This window comes from Meles meles, chromosome 5 (genome assembly GCF_922984935.1).
Source record: "Meles meles chromosome 5, mMelMel3.1 paternal haplotype, whole genome shotgun sequence".
NCBI classification, from domain to species: domain Eukaryota; kingdom Metazoa; phylum Chordata; class Mammalia; order Carnivora; family Mustelidae; genus Meles; species Meles meles.
The window spans coordinates 67,572,031-67,590,859 of NC_060070.1; the positions used below are offsets into that span (position 1 = coordinate 67,572,031).

Sequence of the window (18,829 nt, forward strand, 5' to 3'; positions counted from 1 at the left end):
AGTTCTGAATATCAGCTAAAAATTCCCACTAAATTGCATCTTTGAGTTCTCATAAAAGTAAAGGAAGTACCCCGGGGGCCAAGGAGAAAAAAGTGAAAGAAAAAGTGGTAAGTAGGGACTAGTTAGTGGCGATCCTACACTAGAAGTATTTGCTGATTCCGTAAATGTAGTCCTGGAATGGAAGGACTTCCCAAATGTAAGATATGAAGTCTTGTTCCGTGTGGGAATTAAGGTCTTTGCTTAAATTGGGACCCTCAAGAGACTACACCAGCAAAGGAGGCTTGAATATCTGAGTTATAGTTTGAGTAGAAAAAAAATTTCCCCTCTGAATTGTAAACATAACCTCTTTTATGTAGGATTTAGGTTTGAATCAATATTAACCTGATAGATTGTATATGGGGTGTAAAAAGTCAAAGACTACTCAAAGGTGTTTGATGTTTGGCTTGAGTGGGAAAAAAAAAAAAAAAGGAGTTGCCATTATACAAAATGGAGAAAGCTTCAAGGGAGGGGTTGATCTTCAAGTGGGGATTAGGAGTTTAATAAGTCTGAGATGTGTATTGGACATCTAAGTGAAGGTATCTAAGTATGTGGCTGGATGAACAATCTGAAGTTGAGGAGTGAAGAATGGACTGTGGAGATATCTCTGGGAGGAGTCTGCATGACCATGGGACCATAGAGACTGGCAGAGATACCAAGTGAGTACATGTGGATAGAGAAGAAGTCAAAGAGATTAAGTCTGGGATATTCTAATATCAAGAGCTCAAGGAAATAAACAAAAATTAGTAAAACAGACCCAGAAGGAGGAAAAGTACAAAAACATGTAATCCTACTGGTTAGCAAATAGAAGTTAATGAATTCAAAATAACACCAAAATTACATAAAATACTGAAGAATGAATTTAGTGACAATATGAGAGAATTATGTGAAAGCTCTCTTAATTAAAAAAAACCATCATATTTAGCACTTTTATTATAATTGATAAAGAAACTCTGGAATAAAAATAATATAGCATGAAGCCATTAAAATAGATTAAATAGATGCATATTACTGACGTATAAATCCTTCTAGAATGGTAATACATGATAAAGACTAAAACAAGGCAGCAGGAAAAAAGTCTATAGTATGAAGTCTTTTTAAATTTAGTGTGTTTAGTATATATATGAAGGAAAGTCTGAAGTAATGTATTAAAGACTATTATCAGTGACCAACATATAGCGGAGTTTCAGCGTCTACAGTAAAAATGTCTGGATGATTAAGTTTTTACTATGAGCACATATGAATATTATTTTTAAAAAATTTTTATTATTATTTATTTGTTTGAGAGAGAGAGAATGAGTAAGCAAGGGAGAGAGAGGGAGAGAGCATAAGCAGGGTAGAGGGAGAGGGAGAAGCAGACTCCCTGCTGAGCAGGACCCTGGGATCAGATACTTAACCGACTGAGCCATCCAGGGGCCCCTACATATGAACATTACTAACAAGCTTGACATTATTTTTAAGATTTATTTATTTTAGAGTGAAGCATGTGTGTGCACCTATTGGGGGGTGGTGCAGAAGGAGAGAATCCTATAGCCAACTCCACTCTGAGCAGGAGGAATTATCCCAGGATTCATGAGATCATGAGGTCATGACCGAAGCCAAAAACTGAGTCAGATGCTTAACCCACTGAGCCACCTTGGCATCCCAACAAGCTTAACATTTTTAATGAAGTTTATAGGGCCTATATAAAAGTGTAGAGATGAAGGTATAGCATAATGTTAATTCAAGGAAGCAGAAATAAGTATCTTACATCAACATGACCAAAATTAAAATATACATAGAAAACAGACTGAAAGCAAAATTGCTTTAAAAAGCTAATTGAGATTCTCTTTAGGAAGTAGTACTGAATATTTTTTCCTATTTCCCTGTGGTTCTATGTCTTTCAAATTTTCTATGATATGAGTTTTCCTACTTTTGTTTTGCCTGCTCATTACAAAAATTTCCAAACACGCAAAGAAAACGTATAATAGAATACCAGGTACCTATTAGCCAGCTGCAATGACCATCAGAATTTAGGTATATATGGGTTATCTTCCCCCATGTGTTTTTTTTTTGTTTGTTTTAATTTTGTCGACTATTTAAAGCAAATTTCAGGGGCATCTGTGTGGCTCAGTTGGTTAAGTGGCTGCCTTTGGGCTCCCTGCTTGGCAGGGTGTCAGATTCTCCCTCTCCTTCTGCCTGCCACTCCCCTTATTTGTGCTCTCTCAATCTCTGTCAAATAAATAAATAAAATCTTTAAAAATAAATAAAAATAAAGCAAATTTCAGACATCAAGTCATATTCTACAGATTTAAGAAAGGCTTATTCATACATAATGACAATGCCATTTTTTCCTTTATACAGAAAGAAATAAAATTTCCTTTAACATAATCTAATACTTAGCCCATACTGAAAAATTTCTGTCTGAAATGTCTTTTTAGTCTAGCACCTACAACAGTACCAGTAGGGTTACAGGCTAAATTTTGATCACTCCCCCCAAAATGCATATGTTGAAATCCTAACCCTTAGAACTTCAGAATGTGGCTATATTTGGACATAAGATTTTTAAAGAGGTAATTACACTGAAATTAGGTCATTAGTGTGGGCCCTAATCCAATATAGCTGATGTCCTAAGAAGAGAAGATTAGGACTCAGGTACAGAAAAAAGACTATGTTCAGTCACAAGGACAAGGCAGTCATCTGTAAGCCAAAGAGAGAGGAGAAGAAACTAACCCTGCCAACATCTTGATCTTGGACTTCGAATCTCCAGAATTGTGAGAAAATAAATTTCTGTTGTTTAAGTCAACCAGTCTATGTATGGTACTTTGTATGGCAGACCTAGCAATGTAATACAAGCAGTAAAGCCAAACGTGTTTTGATTGGTTAATGTGCATTTTGTACCGGGGAATAAGTATTCTATCAACCGTATTTATGTTTTATTCAGTAAATTAATCATTTCTTATTTAATAAATGTTTGAATGCCCTAAATTTATTTCATGAATGGTTGGCCAATTTTATTATTACTACCACTACTAATCTTCATTGCTTGCCTCTCCAAGTACCATTAAAGTGATCTCACTCTTATATTCTGAGCTAATGAGAAGGAAAGCGCATATCTGCTTTCTCCAGTTTGAATGGAGCTTACTTATATGTTTGCTATGTATTCAATTGCTTACTGGATATATCCCTCTAAAACTATCTTCCCTCTATACCTGCTAACTTTTCACTGTCAAGTAGCCATTTTCCATCCAGTTTCCTAAGCCAGAAACCTCAGTACATTTAAACCATTTTTTTATTATTTTGAAATACTTTTAAACTTACAAAAAATTTGTAGGAATAGTACAGAGAACTTCTAACTTTGCCCAAACTCTCCGATTGTTGACATATTAAATTTGCTTTACCATCTTTTCTCTATACACATTCACATTTTACTTACATATGTTATTTATATATACTTTTTTCTGAACGTTTGAGTAAGTTGCAGACATGAAGCTTCATTATCTCTAAATAATTCAGTGTGTATTTTCTGGAAACAAAGTAACTCCTACATTAGCAGAACTTAGTCATCAAAATCTGGAAATTAACTTTGTTAATATATAAGTGATATGTAAAATATCACCTAGTCCACAGACCCAATTCAAATTTTGTCAGTTGTCCCAATAATATCCTTTACAGAAAAGGATCCAATGCAGAGTCATATGTTCCATTTTGTTGTCATGTCTCTTTAGTCCCCCACAATCTGAAAAAAAGTTCTTTAGTTGTTCTTTTGTCTTTCATGACCTTGACAAACTTTTGAAGAGTAGAGGTCTATGATTTTGTAAAAATGTCCCTGTTTGAGTTTGTCTGATCCTTCCTCATGATTAGATTCTCACTTATGCATTTTTGGCAGGAGCATCACAAAAGTGTGTTCCAATTGTCTGTTACCAGGTGGCATACAATGTTGATTTGTCCTGTTACTGGGAATGGTAACTTTGCTTACCAGTGCCAGATTTCTCCACTGTTAAGTTTTTATTTTTTCCCTTCATGATTAGTATATTTGGCCAGGAGATACTCTGAGGCCATTATGTTCCTCTTAAAGGTCTCACACTCTAGTTTTAGCATACACTGATGATTCTTGGCTAAGTCAATTTTTACTATAATAGCTGCCAAATGGTGATATTTCTACCTATATTATTCCTGCTACATATATTAGTTAGCATATAAGGAATATATATATATATATATATATATATTCCTAATATAAGGAAGAGCGTAACTTTATGCCCATTTAAAAAAATTCATGTATTTATTTCAGTAAGGACTCAAGTATTCCTATTTTATTCAGCAGATCATAATCTATTAACATTATTATAATGGTGCTCAGATTGACCCAGATGTGGCCAATGGAGGCTCCTTCAAGCTGGTTTCTGTGTCCCTTTCATATGTTCCATCATTCTGTGAAAACGTCTTTAATTTCTGGCGCAACGAGGTTTTTCAGGCTCATGTTGTATTTCCTCTGCTACTGTTCTGAATCAGTCATTTTCCCAAGTGGCTCTAGTTCCTTTTAGTAGAAAATGGTGTTTAGAAATCAAGATCTGGGCACTACCTGCTCATTGCTCCTTACATCTCTTTAGCAGAGGGCACTAGGGGAAAAAACAAAACAGATGGATTCAAAGTATAGACAACATTTGGGTAGAGATATGGAGGTGTAGGAGTTTACAAGAAGAAATTTTTCAGAGAGAGGTGATAATAAGTACAAGAAAGGGGACATGAGAGGGTATGGATTGTTTTGCATAGTACACATAATTTAATATTGCCGAAGCATAACACTGAAAAGAGGCAATGAAAGAAGAAACTAGTCAGGCAGATGGAGTGTCTTATATCCTAGGCAAAGTAACTAAATTTTCTCTTACAGATAGTCCTTTGAAGAATTTTCAGGACAGTGGCATTATCAGATTTACACGTGTAGTGAGGTCATTCTGGTAGCAGTAGGAAGGATGGCATTCTGGAATCAAACCTGGAGTCAGGGGACTGGCAAAGAGGCTATCTCACAATAATAGTTAGAAGTAATGAAGGCTGGCATGAGGCAGCCCCAGTCAAGATGGATAGGCTATACACTAGGGTGTTAAAAGATAGTAGAAAGGACATAATTTGGCCTAAGAGGCATTTAGGATGCTCTATAGGCATTTACAACATGGGGAGGATGGTGGTTGCTTAAACCAAAATAGAAATCCAGAAACGGGAGTAGGTTCTAGGGTGAAAAGTTGAATAGTTCGGTTTAAGATGCTTTGGATTGATGGTCTTTCTCACTGAATTCTCATAGGATTTGTAGAAAGAAAATGAAATATGTTTTGTAAAGTTTGGTGATGCTAATATGAATAGAAAAGATGGCCTCTGAAGAAACATGCTACCACTCTCACTTTGCAAACTAAGCAACAGGTAATGGTGCAGTATATGACCGCAACCGCAGGAAATTCAAGAGTCGGGGAGGGACCTGTCTCGTATTTTTCCATCGCTGGTGACTCAGAGGTAAAAATGGCGCCTGTGGCAGAAATTAGAAAGTGGGAGGGAGCACTGAGTATGGAAAAAAATGAGGGTTTTTGTTCTGCCTTAAACATATAGTGTGATAACTCAGCGCCACACGAATTACGAACATTTTTTTCTTTAAGGTTTGGTCTATAGTACAACTCTATTCCCCGCGTTTAAAAGGGATGTTTCATTTTGTGGGCGCGATCGCTTGGGCGGTGGCGTGCCTGCTGCTTTGCCTCATTCACGCTTCTCGGCCTCGGCGGGTTCCATGACTGTCTCCCTATCTCTGGCCCCTCTTGTTTTTTTCTCCAGCGCTGGCTCCAGTTCTGAGACAAAACGCTTTCTCGGCGGTGACGACCGGACCGGCTCTGACCCTACCCATTCGCAGGGCTCCCGGGCGCTCAGGAACGAGAGATTCTTTCTTTGGAGGGCCGCGGCCCCGCGCTTCCTACACGCGCGCGAGCTGTCCCGCGCGCGGCCGCCGGAGCGCGTGCCCGACCGCAGTCTGAAGTCCCGCGGGCGGGGCGCGCGCACCACCTCCGCAAGCGCAGCACTGCCGCGGCTCCAGGCCCGGGCGTCGGCGGCGCGGGGGCGAGTCCGTGGAGGGGCGCCGAGGCCCCGCAGCGGTCCAGTCCGGGAGCTTGGGCCGCATCGGTTGTCGTGGGAACGGCGGCGTAGGCAGGCACTGACGTCAGCGGGCGGCGCCAGCACTCGAGCACCCGGTCGGCTCTCAGAGCCGGAGTGGCTGGCGGCTAGGGTGGCTACGCGGGTGCCTGGCTCCCGGCTCGCGCCCCCGGCGGCGCGGGGACCCGCTTCGCACCGTCCCAGTGTCGGCTCCGGCGGGACGGACTGTCAGCCACTCTGGACTCTGTTCTCCGTGAGTACGCTGCAGGCCTGCTGGTGGCGGGAGCCCGGGCCGGGCGGTTGGCCTGTCTGGGCCCTCTCAGAGGGGGCGGTGGCTAGAGAGACTGGTCAGGTCTGAGACCGCGGAGGCTGCGCGCTGGGGGACGGGACGGGGGCGGCGCTGCTCTACCGCTGGCTGACCCGGCCAGTGCCGCGGAGCCTTGGGATTTAGTTCCTAATGAATAACTCTAAATACTTTTCCCGCTCACATCCTTGACCTCTTGTTTCGCGAGTCCTCGTCGTAGTGTCCAGATCCGCCGTGGAAGAAATGCAATTTTTGCCTTTCCCACTCCGGATTCTGACTTAAAAGCATTTAACTCAGATACGCACCAAGTACGTTTATTGCCTTGTAGGGTGTCAGCTTAGTGCTGACCCTCGAACCTGTGAAATGCCTTCTTAATTACATCCGAGAAAAGGTGATAAGTGTGTTAACATTTATGAGTCATGTCGATATGTATACAAACAGAAAAAAAGAGTACACTGTTTAGAATCGCTACCAATGGCTGTGCTGTATTTCAGCATTACTGTGGAAACAAACTGGACTGTGTGGCTTTTACTTTTTTGAGAAAAGGATGCTAAAACAATTTTTTCACCTGTTGCATTAATTATTTTGCTGTCATTGCTTGGAGTTTGAAGGAAGAGATTGCTCGTTCTGAGAACTCGGAAATTTCAAAAATCTGAAAAATCCAAATACCAAAAGTTTTTTAAAACCATATTTAGAATCTTGTTTATTTATGGAGAGTATCTTGATTTATCAGTTCAATTGGGTATACAGGGTTTTCTTTAGTTTTCTTTTTTTCTGTGCTATAAAATTCAGTTAAAGGGTGAATTATTCAAGCCTCTGCTGCTTCTCCCTTAGATCTTTAGACATTTATTGGCTGATAATCAGATGTTTAGAGAAAAAGAAAAATGAGATGAAATGTAGTGCTGTTAATTTTCCTAGTTAGTATTTCTTTACGTCTGTTATAAAAGGGTTTGTGAGGGAGAATCTTTAAAATAATCGTATATTTGAGGCTCGGGGATGTCCTTTTAAGTTTGACCTTATTTTCACCAGTGATGTTACTAACCAAATTTTAGTCATTAATTCTATAGTGTATTTGCTATGGACACATTGTTTAGAAATGATTATTTCTGTAATATATTTGCCGTATTAAGTAGTATTAGTGTTTGTTCAACTGTGCATTAAACTACTAATAGTAAATAATGTGACTACATTATGTATCGTATTGATGTATTTTATTTTATTGCATGCTTATATTTAGTGCTATAATAATAGACATAAAGTAATTTTATTGAGCACCTACAGGGCGCCAGCCACTGTGCTGATGACTTTGCTTTTCAGTATTTCCTTTTCTCCTTACAATAAAGTAGGTACCACTTTAATTTCCTGCATCATAGAACATTTTACCAGGGTGAAAATAAAGGACTGAGGTAGAGAGGGAGGTATGGAGCTCAAGGCACTGTGGGAGCACAGAAAAGTATTTAACCGCCCCTTGAGGTTAGAGTGCTCCCAGAGAAGATACCATCTACATTTAGTCTTAAAGGATAGTTAGGAGTTTGTTGGAGAGACAGAAGAAGGGCATATCTCAGGAGAGAGAGGTGGGTGTGTAATGGTATAAAGGCAGGAAGGCGTTTGGCACAATTAAGAGCCTGTAAATACTTCACATGTTAGAATTCAGAATGTGTGTGGAAATGTGGCTGGAGAATGAGTCATTTCATTCTTGAATGAATGACCCCCCCAATGGTATGGACTTCCAATTTTTTTCTAGTAGGTGATTGAAATCTGGTGAAGAGATTTAAACAATAAGAAATGATAACATAAGAAACATACCATAACATAAGATGATATGATATGATATGATAACATAAGAAACATAAGAAATGATACCATTGCATTTGTATTTTAGTACATTTCTTCTGCTTGCAATGAAGAGGATGATTTATTTTTTAAAAGGATTAAGGTGATAGAAGCATGGAAACAATCTTAAGAAAAAAAGTAAAATCTTTCCATAGTCTTTTTATCCCTCAAAGCTGCCATATCATGTCACTGCCTTTGAGGGTGAGGGAAGACTATAGGAAGCAGAATTGTAGAAAGAATTAGCCACATGTTTCTTCTATGGGTCTCACCTTCCGTTCATTCCTCCACCTGTGGCCACCAGTTTTCCACCCCTTCACAAACAGCTTTGCAAACATGTGACTTACTGACTGGACTGCAGATCCAGTGGATGCTCTTTACAACTTGGTACCACACAGTGATAGAAAACTTCTTTCTTAAAACTCTTTTCCTTTGGGGGGCACCTGGGGGCTCAATTGCTTAAGCATTCGACTCCTGATATCCACTCAGGTCATGATTTCAGGGTCCTAAGACCTAGCATCGTGCCTGCCTGAGATTGTCTCTCCTTCCCCTTCTTCTGTCCTTCCCCCCACTCACTCTCTCTCTGTTTCTCTCTAACAACAACAACAAAAAAAACTTCTTTCCCTTGGTTACCTCTCTCTTCAGCTTTCACCTCTCTTTTTGATGTCCTTTTGCTTTATTTTTGGGCTCCCAGAATTCTGTCTTTGGCACTTTTTTCCCTGAAACTACCACAAATATAAAGTCTAGTTCTCAAATCTTTAGCCTGGTTCTCCTTGCTGGATTACTATATTCTATTGCCTACCAAACATAACCTGATTATATGCATAAACACGTATATTTATACATACAGTGATAATAGCTGTCATTTTCAAAGGGCTTGCCATGTTCCAGGCATTGTGCTGTTTTATTTGCATATTCTCACTTAATCTGTACAAAAATCTTATGAGTGTTTTTTTTATTGTTATTCTTTTTTGAAAGATTAGGAAATTGAGATCCAGCAGTTAATTTACTGGCAAGTAGAACTGGGATTTGAATCTAGGGGTCTGACACTGAGCCAGTGCTTGCAGCTGGCTAGTGCCCCTCAGATACCCAGCTCAACATGCCCACTAAGCTCACTGAGTATCCCCATAAGAAGTATCTATTACAATCGTAACAGATGTTCACTGGTGGGTTTTTTTTTTTTAAGACATTATTTTAAATCATTTGACCCTTATAACAACCTTTTTTTTTTTTAATATTTTATTTATTTGACAGAGAGAAATCACAACTAGGCAGAGAGGCAGGCAGAGAGAGGGGAGGAAGCAGGCTCCCTGCGGAGCAGAGAGCCCGATGTGGGGCTCTATCCCAGGACCCTGGGATCATGACCTGAGCCGAAGGCAAAGGCTTTAACCCACTGAGCCACCCAGGTGCCCCTATAACAACCTTTTGAATATGTACTGGTAGACTGATTTTACAGATGAGGAAACAAATGCCTAAGGTCACACAGTTAACTATTTGAGACTAATTCCAGGACCTGGGTTTTAAAGTTTTCCATTATACTTGTCCTGTATTCCAAAAAATGATACTACTGGCCTAAGTATTCTATTTTCAGAAAAATGAAAATCATCCTTGACTCTTTGTCCTGCATTGCCAGTAGTTTTTATTTAATCTATCTAAAATGTCTAAAATACCATAAATTTTTTGTTTAATGGTAAGCAGGTCAAGCTTAATATAAGTAAGTCACTTTTCTTAGTGACACATGATCATATAGTTCAGCTCTTTTCCTATGTATTGAATGACTACAGAATATATAAATATTAAGTCATTATTTGGTTTATATTTTTTCTACTTACGTACTGTCAGGCTTCAATTTCTGATACAATTGCCTTTATATTTTCCTCTCTCTTTTCTAATTTGGGGTAGATTGGAAAGTAGATAACCAAACTTCTTCAGTGTATATCTACTAGAAAGAATACATTCGGGCTCCCATCCATGAAGCATAGGAGTCTTTACTGTGTGAATTTAGTGATATCTATTTTGTCTGTGTACCAGAAAATTGTTACATGAGTTAACCCACATAATTAGGTATATGTGTACTATCATTCTTACCTTTTTACCATTTCTTCTCAAGCTTTTCTGACCAGAGTACCCATGATACTAGAGGAACCAGAACATGGATCCCCAGGGATCTGGAGCTTTAACAGATAATTGCTCAGCCAACTCAAATTGTGATTTTCTTATTTTTTTTTACAGCCTTCTGTTTTATTCTTAAAAATGTGTGAATATTGTGTTCTAAGGTGGACATTAATATGTTTGTTTTGGACATACACCCTCATCTTTAAGTAAAATTGGAAATTCAGCGATACATATACTGAGTTTATCCCTGATTTTGATATGTAATAATACACACCCAGATATTTGAGGAAGATGGTACAAATGCTTATGCTTAACCTTTTCTACTGCAGTATTTTTAGTGGCAGATACAAAAGTGTCTAAATTCATTGTCTGTGAATATGCTACCTACAAGCGTATTTCACTAATGTAATAGTGTATGCTCTTGGGAAAGTCAATTATTGGGTTTGTTTTCTTAAAAGTACATTGAAATGTTTATTTTTTACTTAAAATACTTTTAAAAGTACATTAACATATTAAGTATATATTTATTGCCTTTCAAAATTTTTAAAAGTTTTTTGTTTCAAATACATATTTTATTCAAATATGATCCACTTTTCTTTACTTTTTTTCAGACTCTAAACTAATCATATATACTTTAAGTCATATACATAAGAGTGGATAAGAGAATTTAGCTTTATTGGTATAAACCTGATGAGGTAGTGGACAAATCATCACATAATCTTGTGTGAAAAATGTTTTGTAATTTTTTATTTACCAATTCCCTATTACAAATAAATTCTTGTTGTTTTAATAGGATCCTGATTGAGTCATTGCTTTACATCATAACTCAGTGCTCTCCATAAAGCTGAGATATGCCCACTGGTAAGACTTTTATGAAATTTATATCTGTAATACATTTTATTTATTTACTTATTTTAAAGTCTGAATTATTTTAAGGGGTTCTTTGACCTATTAATGAATACATTAACCAAATGCTACATTTAGATACTTAATAGTTTGGTATGCAATTTCCTATTTATTTTATTTTCTTATTTCTTTTTTATGTTTTTTATCAATTTTCTATTTAATGTTAGGTATTAAGGTTAGTATGTATTTAATAGATGGCAGTTTGGGACTTCACTAGAGAAAGTAAATAATCATTACAACAATGGTGAGTTTGTATTCTTTATTATCAAAATGGACAGTTTAGAGCAGGTAACTAGCAACTTTTTCATAAAGGGAAAGCTAGTAAATATTTTAGGTTTATTCTCTGCTATAACCGCTCACCTGTGCCATTGAAGCATAAAAGCATCCATAAGAATTCTTAACAGAGTGGGCATGGCTGTATTTCAGTAAACTTATGTAAAAAAGTAGATGACTGCCCTGTAGGCTGTAATCTGCCATCACCTGCTCTGGGGCAATCATCCATTCATTCAGCATTTATTCAGCTTTGGGACATGTTTATTGAGTAAGTACTCTGTGCTAGATCTCATGAAAATAGTAGGGATGGTAGCATAGTGTAGTGGGAGAGACAGAGATAATATAATTATTTGTGCATATACAAATAATTAGACAATTTCAAGCTGTGTTAGGTGCTGTAAAGAAAAAGAACAGTCTGCCATGAGAGGAATGGGGAAATTTAGATGAGATTGTCAGGAAATGTTCCACTTTTAAGGCAACATTTGAACAGGCAGCTAAAGACCAGGTAGCTGAGAAGTTAGAGGAAGTTTGCACCAGGTAGAAGCAGCTTAACATGGGAAGGTGCTTATTCTGGTGGAGGAGTGAGAAGGGCAGAATGGCTAGAATGTAGGGATCTAAGGGGCTGTTTCTCTTGGTTTCAAGCTTAGAGGTAGGCAGGCCAGGAAATGAGAACCCTGTAGGGTGTGTGAAGGAATCATTTTGTCCTAAGTAAAGTGGGAAACTGGCAAGGTCTTCAGCAAGGGAATAATATAATCGGACTTATGTTTTAAAGGAAAAAGTAACTTTCAGCTTTTCATATTTATTGAATGCTGATTATTGCCTAAGCAAGTGTTAGCCATTCTTCATGCAAATGATCTTTGACATAGAATTATTCTGATTTTACAGATAACAAAGATGAAGTTTAGAGTTGTTAAGTAACTTGCTTAAGGCCACCTAACAGTGGTAGATGCTATCGTGAGTCACAAGTAGAAGGTTAACTTAGTAAAGGAAACTTTTAAAGGGAGTAGCCCAAAAGGTAAGAGGGATTCAGGTGAGTATGGTGTCATCAAAGCCAAAAGAAAAATTTTTTACAAAAGAGAAACTGATCAGTTCTAAAGTAGCTGAAAACTCATGCCAATATTTACAAGACTATGTTCTTTAACATCTGTTAGCATATAGCAGATACCTGCTATCATAGAGTTGTTTAGAAAATGACAGGAGTCTTTATCTTTGCAGTGGAGAGTGAAGCCAAAGTAAAAACCAAAGTTCGCTTTGAGGAATTGCTTAAGACCCATAATGAGCTCATTGATGAGAGAAAAAAACTGAAGAAAAAAATGGGCAAATCTGGAGAAAAAATTGCAGTGAGTAGTTGATCATTTGGTAATGATGACTTATATATCTGCATGAAATTATGACTTTGATATTAAAACTCTGAGGAACTTTGGAAATTGAAAATAGTATATCTATGTCATAGTCAATAGCACATGGTATAATAAAGCTTATGTTAGAATCTGTATGACTCTTGGGGTACTGAGTTCAGTCTTCAGTGCTGTGCTACCAAAATAGTGTAGACAAAATGATGAGAGTTGTGAGAGAGTGGACAAACTCACCTGGCCAACATAGTACACATTTTTAAAGAAAATGAAGTTTTTTAAATCCAGAATTGTGAAGAATTTAGGGAGTAATATGTTACTTCAGATATTCAGTGGCTTGTCTTTATTTAGACTGATTGATCTGATTCTACCCAGCAGAACCAGGAGAAATCAGTGGAATCTGAAGGTACTAATTATCCTTTTGTATTTGAGGTACACTTTCAAATGACAGTTTTTGCCAGCACAATTGAGGAGATTAAAAATGCAGAACTCAGAACAGTACTAAACAAATCAGCAATTGACTACATTCTGATTCCGGAATATTATAAAGAGTCTGTAATAGTATCCATGGTTAATGTACTATTCACTCTTCAGACCTGTCTTACTATATTAGTTGGACCTTTTTTTCCTTTGACTATAATCTATTATGTACACACACACACACAGGCACAAATAACTTCATGCACGTCCTGGTAATTTGTACATAGTATTTCTTTGGCAAGAGTTTTATGAGTTATGTATAGCTTATATTTTACTTGTTGCAGATTTTACCCTATTCTCAATTTTGCCACGTGACTTCTTCATTCTAATATTCTCTCTGGCAGCCATCAGCATGATAGTATATATTCTAAAGTGAGACAAAAATAAGTACTAACACTGGCCAGAATCCAGCTGCACACATATGAGACGTTTGTAGTACACCTGTTTACTGTTGCATACCAATTTAGAACTCCTGGTGGAATCGGGCAGATTAGGTCTTCCATAATGGATGCTGCCCATTTGTATAATGTGCTTCTCCCAGTGGTACCTGTATGAGTATGATAGGGAGTAGTGGGATATGGAGGATGGAACATTGCATATTGGCATATGCCCTCCCCTTGGGTAGGTGATATACATTGGACAAAAACAAAAACCCTGGAAACAATTGTATATTTTTAAGGACTCAGTCAAAGTAGAACCTCATGTTTTCTCTACTGGGCTTTGTGAACTGGACTTTGTGAGCATGAACTAGATGCAGTTTAGGCCGGGAATGCACAATTGAATGGATAACTAAAAATTGGGCAGAGGAGATGTCCATTTACCTATTGCCCAGTTAGATGTTAGGAACACACAAATGCGAAGTGACTAAAGATAATCTACCTCGCCTCTTTTGGTACATAGAAGCCATTCAGATGCCGCCTTTATTCAGAGATGAGTTTCCTAAGAAAAAAACAGGAAGAGATTTTTTCAGCTCAAAAGAGGGGAATATTCCTGGAGGACTTAGAGGAAACCAAAATATTTTTTAAATGATTTACTTTAGGAAATAAAGTAAATCTCTTTTTATTTACTAGGTAACAGTGCTTCCTATCTTTCAAGCACTTCTAAACATTTTATGTATATTCACTAGTTTTTAATAATATGAAATGATGAAGTTTTATCTCCATTTTAAGTTAAGGAAACTGGATCACAGAGAGGTTGAATAACTTTGCCTAAATTTGCATAGTTGGTGGCAGAACCAGAATTCAAACTCTAACAGTCTGGCTACAGAGCCCACTCTCTTAACCATAACCCAGTAGAACCTCTTTGAATAATATATGAAGAGATGGGACCTCATCAGAACAAAAACATGTACAGTACAGGTAGGCTGAGATTGGAAGGGAAGCTGGCTGAAATAAGAAAAGGAAGCAAGGAAAAGGCTGTACTAAGAGAATTCATAATAATGCAGATTCACCTTATTATTTTTCAACAGTCTGTTAGGCACTGTGATAAGAATTTTGCAAATACTATTTCTGATTCTCGTGTTAATCATGAAACATAGGTAGTGGGGCTTTTATTTTGCACAAGAGGTTTTATAAACATCAGAACAGAAAAACCACTTAACAAAGATGTTAAATGTTTTGCCAGAGCCTTAAAGCCAGCAGCAGAGTGAGGGGGATTTAAAATTATAGTCTCTCCGTGTTCTGCCTTTAGTTGCTTTTTAAAAACTGTGTCTTCAGCCTAAAACAGTAGACTTGGTACCATGAAGAAATCTAATTAGTGATAAGGAAGATAAATTTGAGGCATTCTCCCATGAGAATAAATGTCTAAAACTAAAATGAAATAAATAATGAAAACCTATAGAAATATTTGACCTATAAGTAAGTGTTCTGAGACAATGCTAATGGAGCAGAAACAGTAGAAAGAGTGAAAAAAACCTTCTTGAAATTAACAGAAAGATCTAGGAAGAGATGAGTCTATCTTGCATTCCAGGTAAAATTTATGAGATGAGAACTATATTTAAAACTTTGTAATTTCAGGAGAAAAGTTAGTTTCGCAAGCATCTCAACAGAAAAAGACACATCTGGTGCATTTCACACTTCTCTCAGAAAATACTAAATCCAGAAGACAATAAAGCAGTATCTGTACAGTATTGAGAGAAAAATTGTATCACAAGAAATCCAGTGGCCTAAGTGTCAGTTGTTTGCGAGGTCAGTAGTGAACATGAGAATTAACAGAGAATTATTATAAGTGTTCCCTCCCTGAAAACAAGAAAACTGTTAAATGTGTATTATTTGAAAATGTAGTACCATTTCCAGAAACATTAATCAAAATTAAGAATTTAAGAATAGAGAATTTATGGTCTGAAAAATATATCTGCATGAGTCTTTTGAGACTAGTTAAACATATAGAACTTTATTATTTGTGCCAAAAATAATTACTGAAGATTTACATTACATAATGTACCTGTGATAAAGTGAAATAACAGGAACATTGTTCTAAAACATTGGGCCAATCTTTCCTAGCTTGCAGAGCAAAAAAAAGTCCTATAATGATTACTTTTACCTAAAGTGTAGTCAGAAGTTACTTCATCCTGGAGTTTAAAATAAGTGAAACAAGTAATATGTAAAATTGATTATTATACTTTCAGAATCATCAGACGTCAAGAAAAAATGGGCCCCTGGGTGGCTCAGTCGTTTAGTGTCTGCCTTCAGCTCAGGTCATGATCCCAGCGTCCTGGGATCAAGCCCCGAATCCTGCTTGCTGCTGGGCAGGATGCCTGCTTCTCTCTCTCCCACTTCCCCTGCTTGTGTTCCCTCTCTCTCTAAGTGTCTCTCTCCATCAAATAAATAAATAAAATTTTAAGAAAGAAAGAAAAAAACACAACAGACTTTTAAAAAAAGGAACAAAGGTAGTGAAAGAAGAAATTTAAGAATAAACTCTTAGGGGCACCTGGGTGGCTCAGTTGGTTAAATGTCTGACTCTTGATTTCATGATCTCAGGGTGGTGAGATGGAGCCCTGGGTTGGGCTCTGTGCTCAGCGGGAGTCTGCTTGAGATTTTCTCTACCTCTCCCTCTGCCCCTCCCCCTGTGCATGCACACTCTATCTCAAATAAGTAAGTCTTTAAAAAAAACAAAAAGAATTGAACTCTTAATCATAAAAATAAATGTAAACAGTTTAAGCTTCCTATTTCAAAAAGCAAACTCTAAAATAATTTTTTAAAATGTCAGGTATTTAGCTTGCAACATTGACAGATCAAACAAAATGACATAAAGTTTAAAACTAGAAGTTGGCAAAAATATATACAAATCTAAAAAGAAACAGAGTTTTCTCAATTATGAATATATTAAAAGAACAAAAAGCTTAAATAAATATGAACAAAATGAATTTAACTATATGTTGAGAAAATATTTGTCTCAGCCAAAATAGGTTTTCTCCCTAAGAACTCAAGAATAGCATTGGGGCACCTGGGTGGCTCCGTCAGTTGAGGTCCAACTTTTGGTTTTTGGCTCATGTCATGATCTCAGGGTCATGAGATCGAGCTCCATATCAAGCCCTATGTGGGGCGTGGAATCTGCTTAAGAGTCTCCCTCTCCCCAGTGCCCCCCTCCATACATGCACACATTCTCTCTCTCAAATAAACTAATAAATTAATTAATTTTTAAAAAGAGTGTCTTAAAAATTGGCTATCAGCATCAGTAAATCATATGAAATCCATATGATTGTATAAAAGTAAGGGGAAAAGCCATAATATTTTACTTAGAGGATATTAGTGATTTTTGAAAAAATAATTTGGTGTTCATGTAAGTGATAATTTTGCACCTTCTGAGGTGCATACACATGGCTTGTGTATGATTTCAGGAGCTTCCAGGGCCCTCTTTGAGAAGGGAGGGTAGTCCCCTAATGACCTAAAGACACCTCACCAATAAATAAGTACTTCCTTCAAAATCAGGATCCATAAGGAAAGATCTCTTTATCTCAAGAATATAATTAATATTCTTTTTTTTTTTTTTTTACTATTTTATTTATTTGACAGACAGAAATCACAAGCAGGCAGAGAGGCAGGCAGAGAGAGAGGAGGAAGCAGTCTTCCTACGGAGCAGAGAGCCCGATGCGGGGCTTGATCCCAGGACCCTGAGATCATGACCTGAGCCAAAGGCAGAGGCTTTAACCCACTGAACCACCCAGGCGCCCCTATAATTAATATTCTTGAAGTTTTAGTAAATATAATTAGACAAGAAATGTAAATAGCGTTATCATAGTTTTTCTTCACCTAATATTTGTCTCTACTACATGCTGGGGACTATGCTAAGTGCTCTGCACACATTACCTCACCTTATCTCCCAGGAATCCTGTCCCGTGAACAGAGAGATTAAGGAACTTACCCAGAATCTTACAACTAGTAAGTAGTGAATCCAGATCCTTATGACTCCGGAGCTTATATTCATCACAGCTGAGCAGTATGGCTTCCTTGATACGCCAGTGTGTAGTGTGAGCAAATGTATGACTGTGAGGAGGGCAAGGACTTATACTTGATATTCTAAATAGTAATGTTATCTGTGCGAATCAATTGAAAGTGAATAAGTATACAAAAATCATCTGTTATAGCCTAGAAACACATCAGAAAATACTGCAGAACAGAAAAATTAATAAGCATTTCATATACAGAAACTATAAAAGCCTTCAAGATCTTAAAAATAAATTTTCTAAAAATACAGATTCTTACATTAAAAACCTTTGATTTTTTATTAGTAGATATTTCAGAAAGCTTGCACTTTATGTATGCTAGGTCTTTTAAGCTTAACCCAATAGTAGCAGTCTCCAGTGGACTATTTATTTATATTGGGGGGGGGGTTCTGTAACAAATATCTACCTATTTATTTATTTATTTTAATTAACATGTAATGTATTATTTGCTTCAGGGGTATAGGTCTGTGAATCATAAGTCTTAGAGAATTCACAGCATTCACCATAGCACATACCCTCCCCAATGTCCATCACCAAGCCACCCCATCCCTTTCACCCCCCCTCTTCCCTCCAGCAGCCCTCAGTTTGTTTCCTGAGATTAAGAGTCTCTTATGGTTTGTCCCCCTCTGTGGTTTTATCTTGTTCATTTTCCCTCCCTTCCCCTATGATCCTCTGTCTTGTCTCTCAAATTCCTCATATCAGTGAGATCATATGATAATTGTCTTTCTCTGACTAATTTTGCTTAGCCTAATACCCCCTAGTTCTATCCATGTCATTGCAAATGACAAAATTTCGAGGGTTTTGATGCCTGCATAGTATTCCATTGTATGTGTATACCACATCTTCTTTATCTTTTCATCTGTTGATGGACATCTGGGCTCTTTCCATCATTTGGCTATTGTGGACATTACTGCTATAAACATTCGGATGCACGTGCCTCTTCGGATCACTACATTTGTATCTTAGGGTACCCAGTAG

The 18,829-nt window shown here is 37.5% G+C and overlaps 1 protein-coding gene across 10 annotated transcripts in view; it reads left to right on the forward strand.

Annotated features, from left to right (window-relative positions):
- Positions 1–6,139: 6,139 nt before the first annotated feature.
- Positions 6,140–18,829, forward strand: part of AHI1 (Abelson helper integration site 1) — a 208,754-nt gene continuing 196,064 nt past the window's right edge. For all 10 annotated transcript variants that reach the window (XR_006818426.1, XR_006818427.1, XM_046006414.1 and 7 more), the window contains exons 1-3: positions 6,140–6,400; positions 11,190–11,257; positions 12,791–12,915. Coding sequence is in view for 8 of the 10 variants with exons in the window: in XM_046006414.1 (XP_045862370.1) it covers positions 11,248–11,257; positions 12,791–12,915 (135 nt within the window). In the remaining 2 variants the exon portion in view is untranslated. The remainder of the gene's footprint in view (positions 6,401–11,189; positions 11,258–12,790; positions 12,916–18,829) is intronic.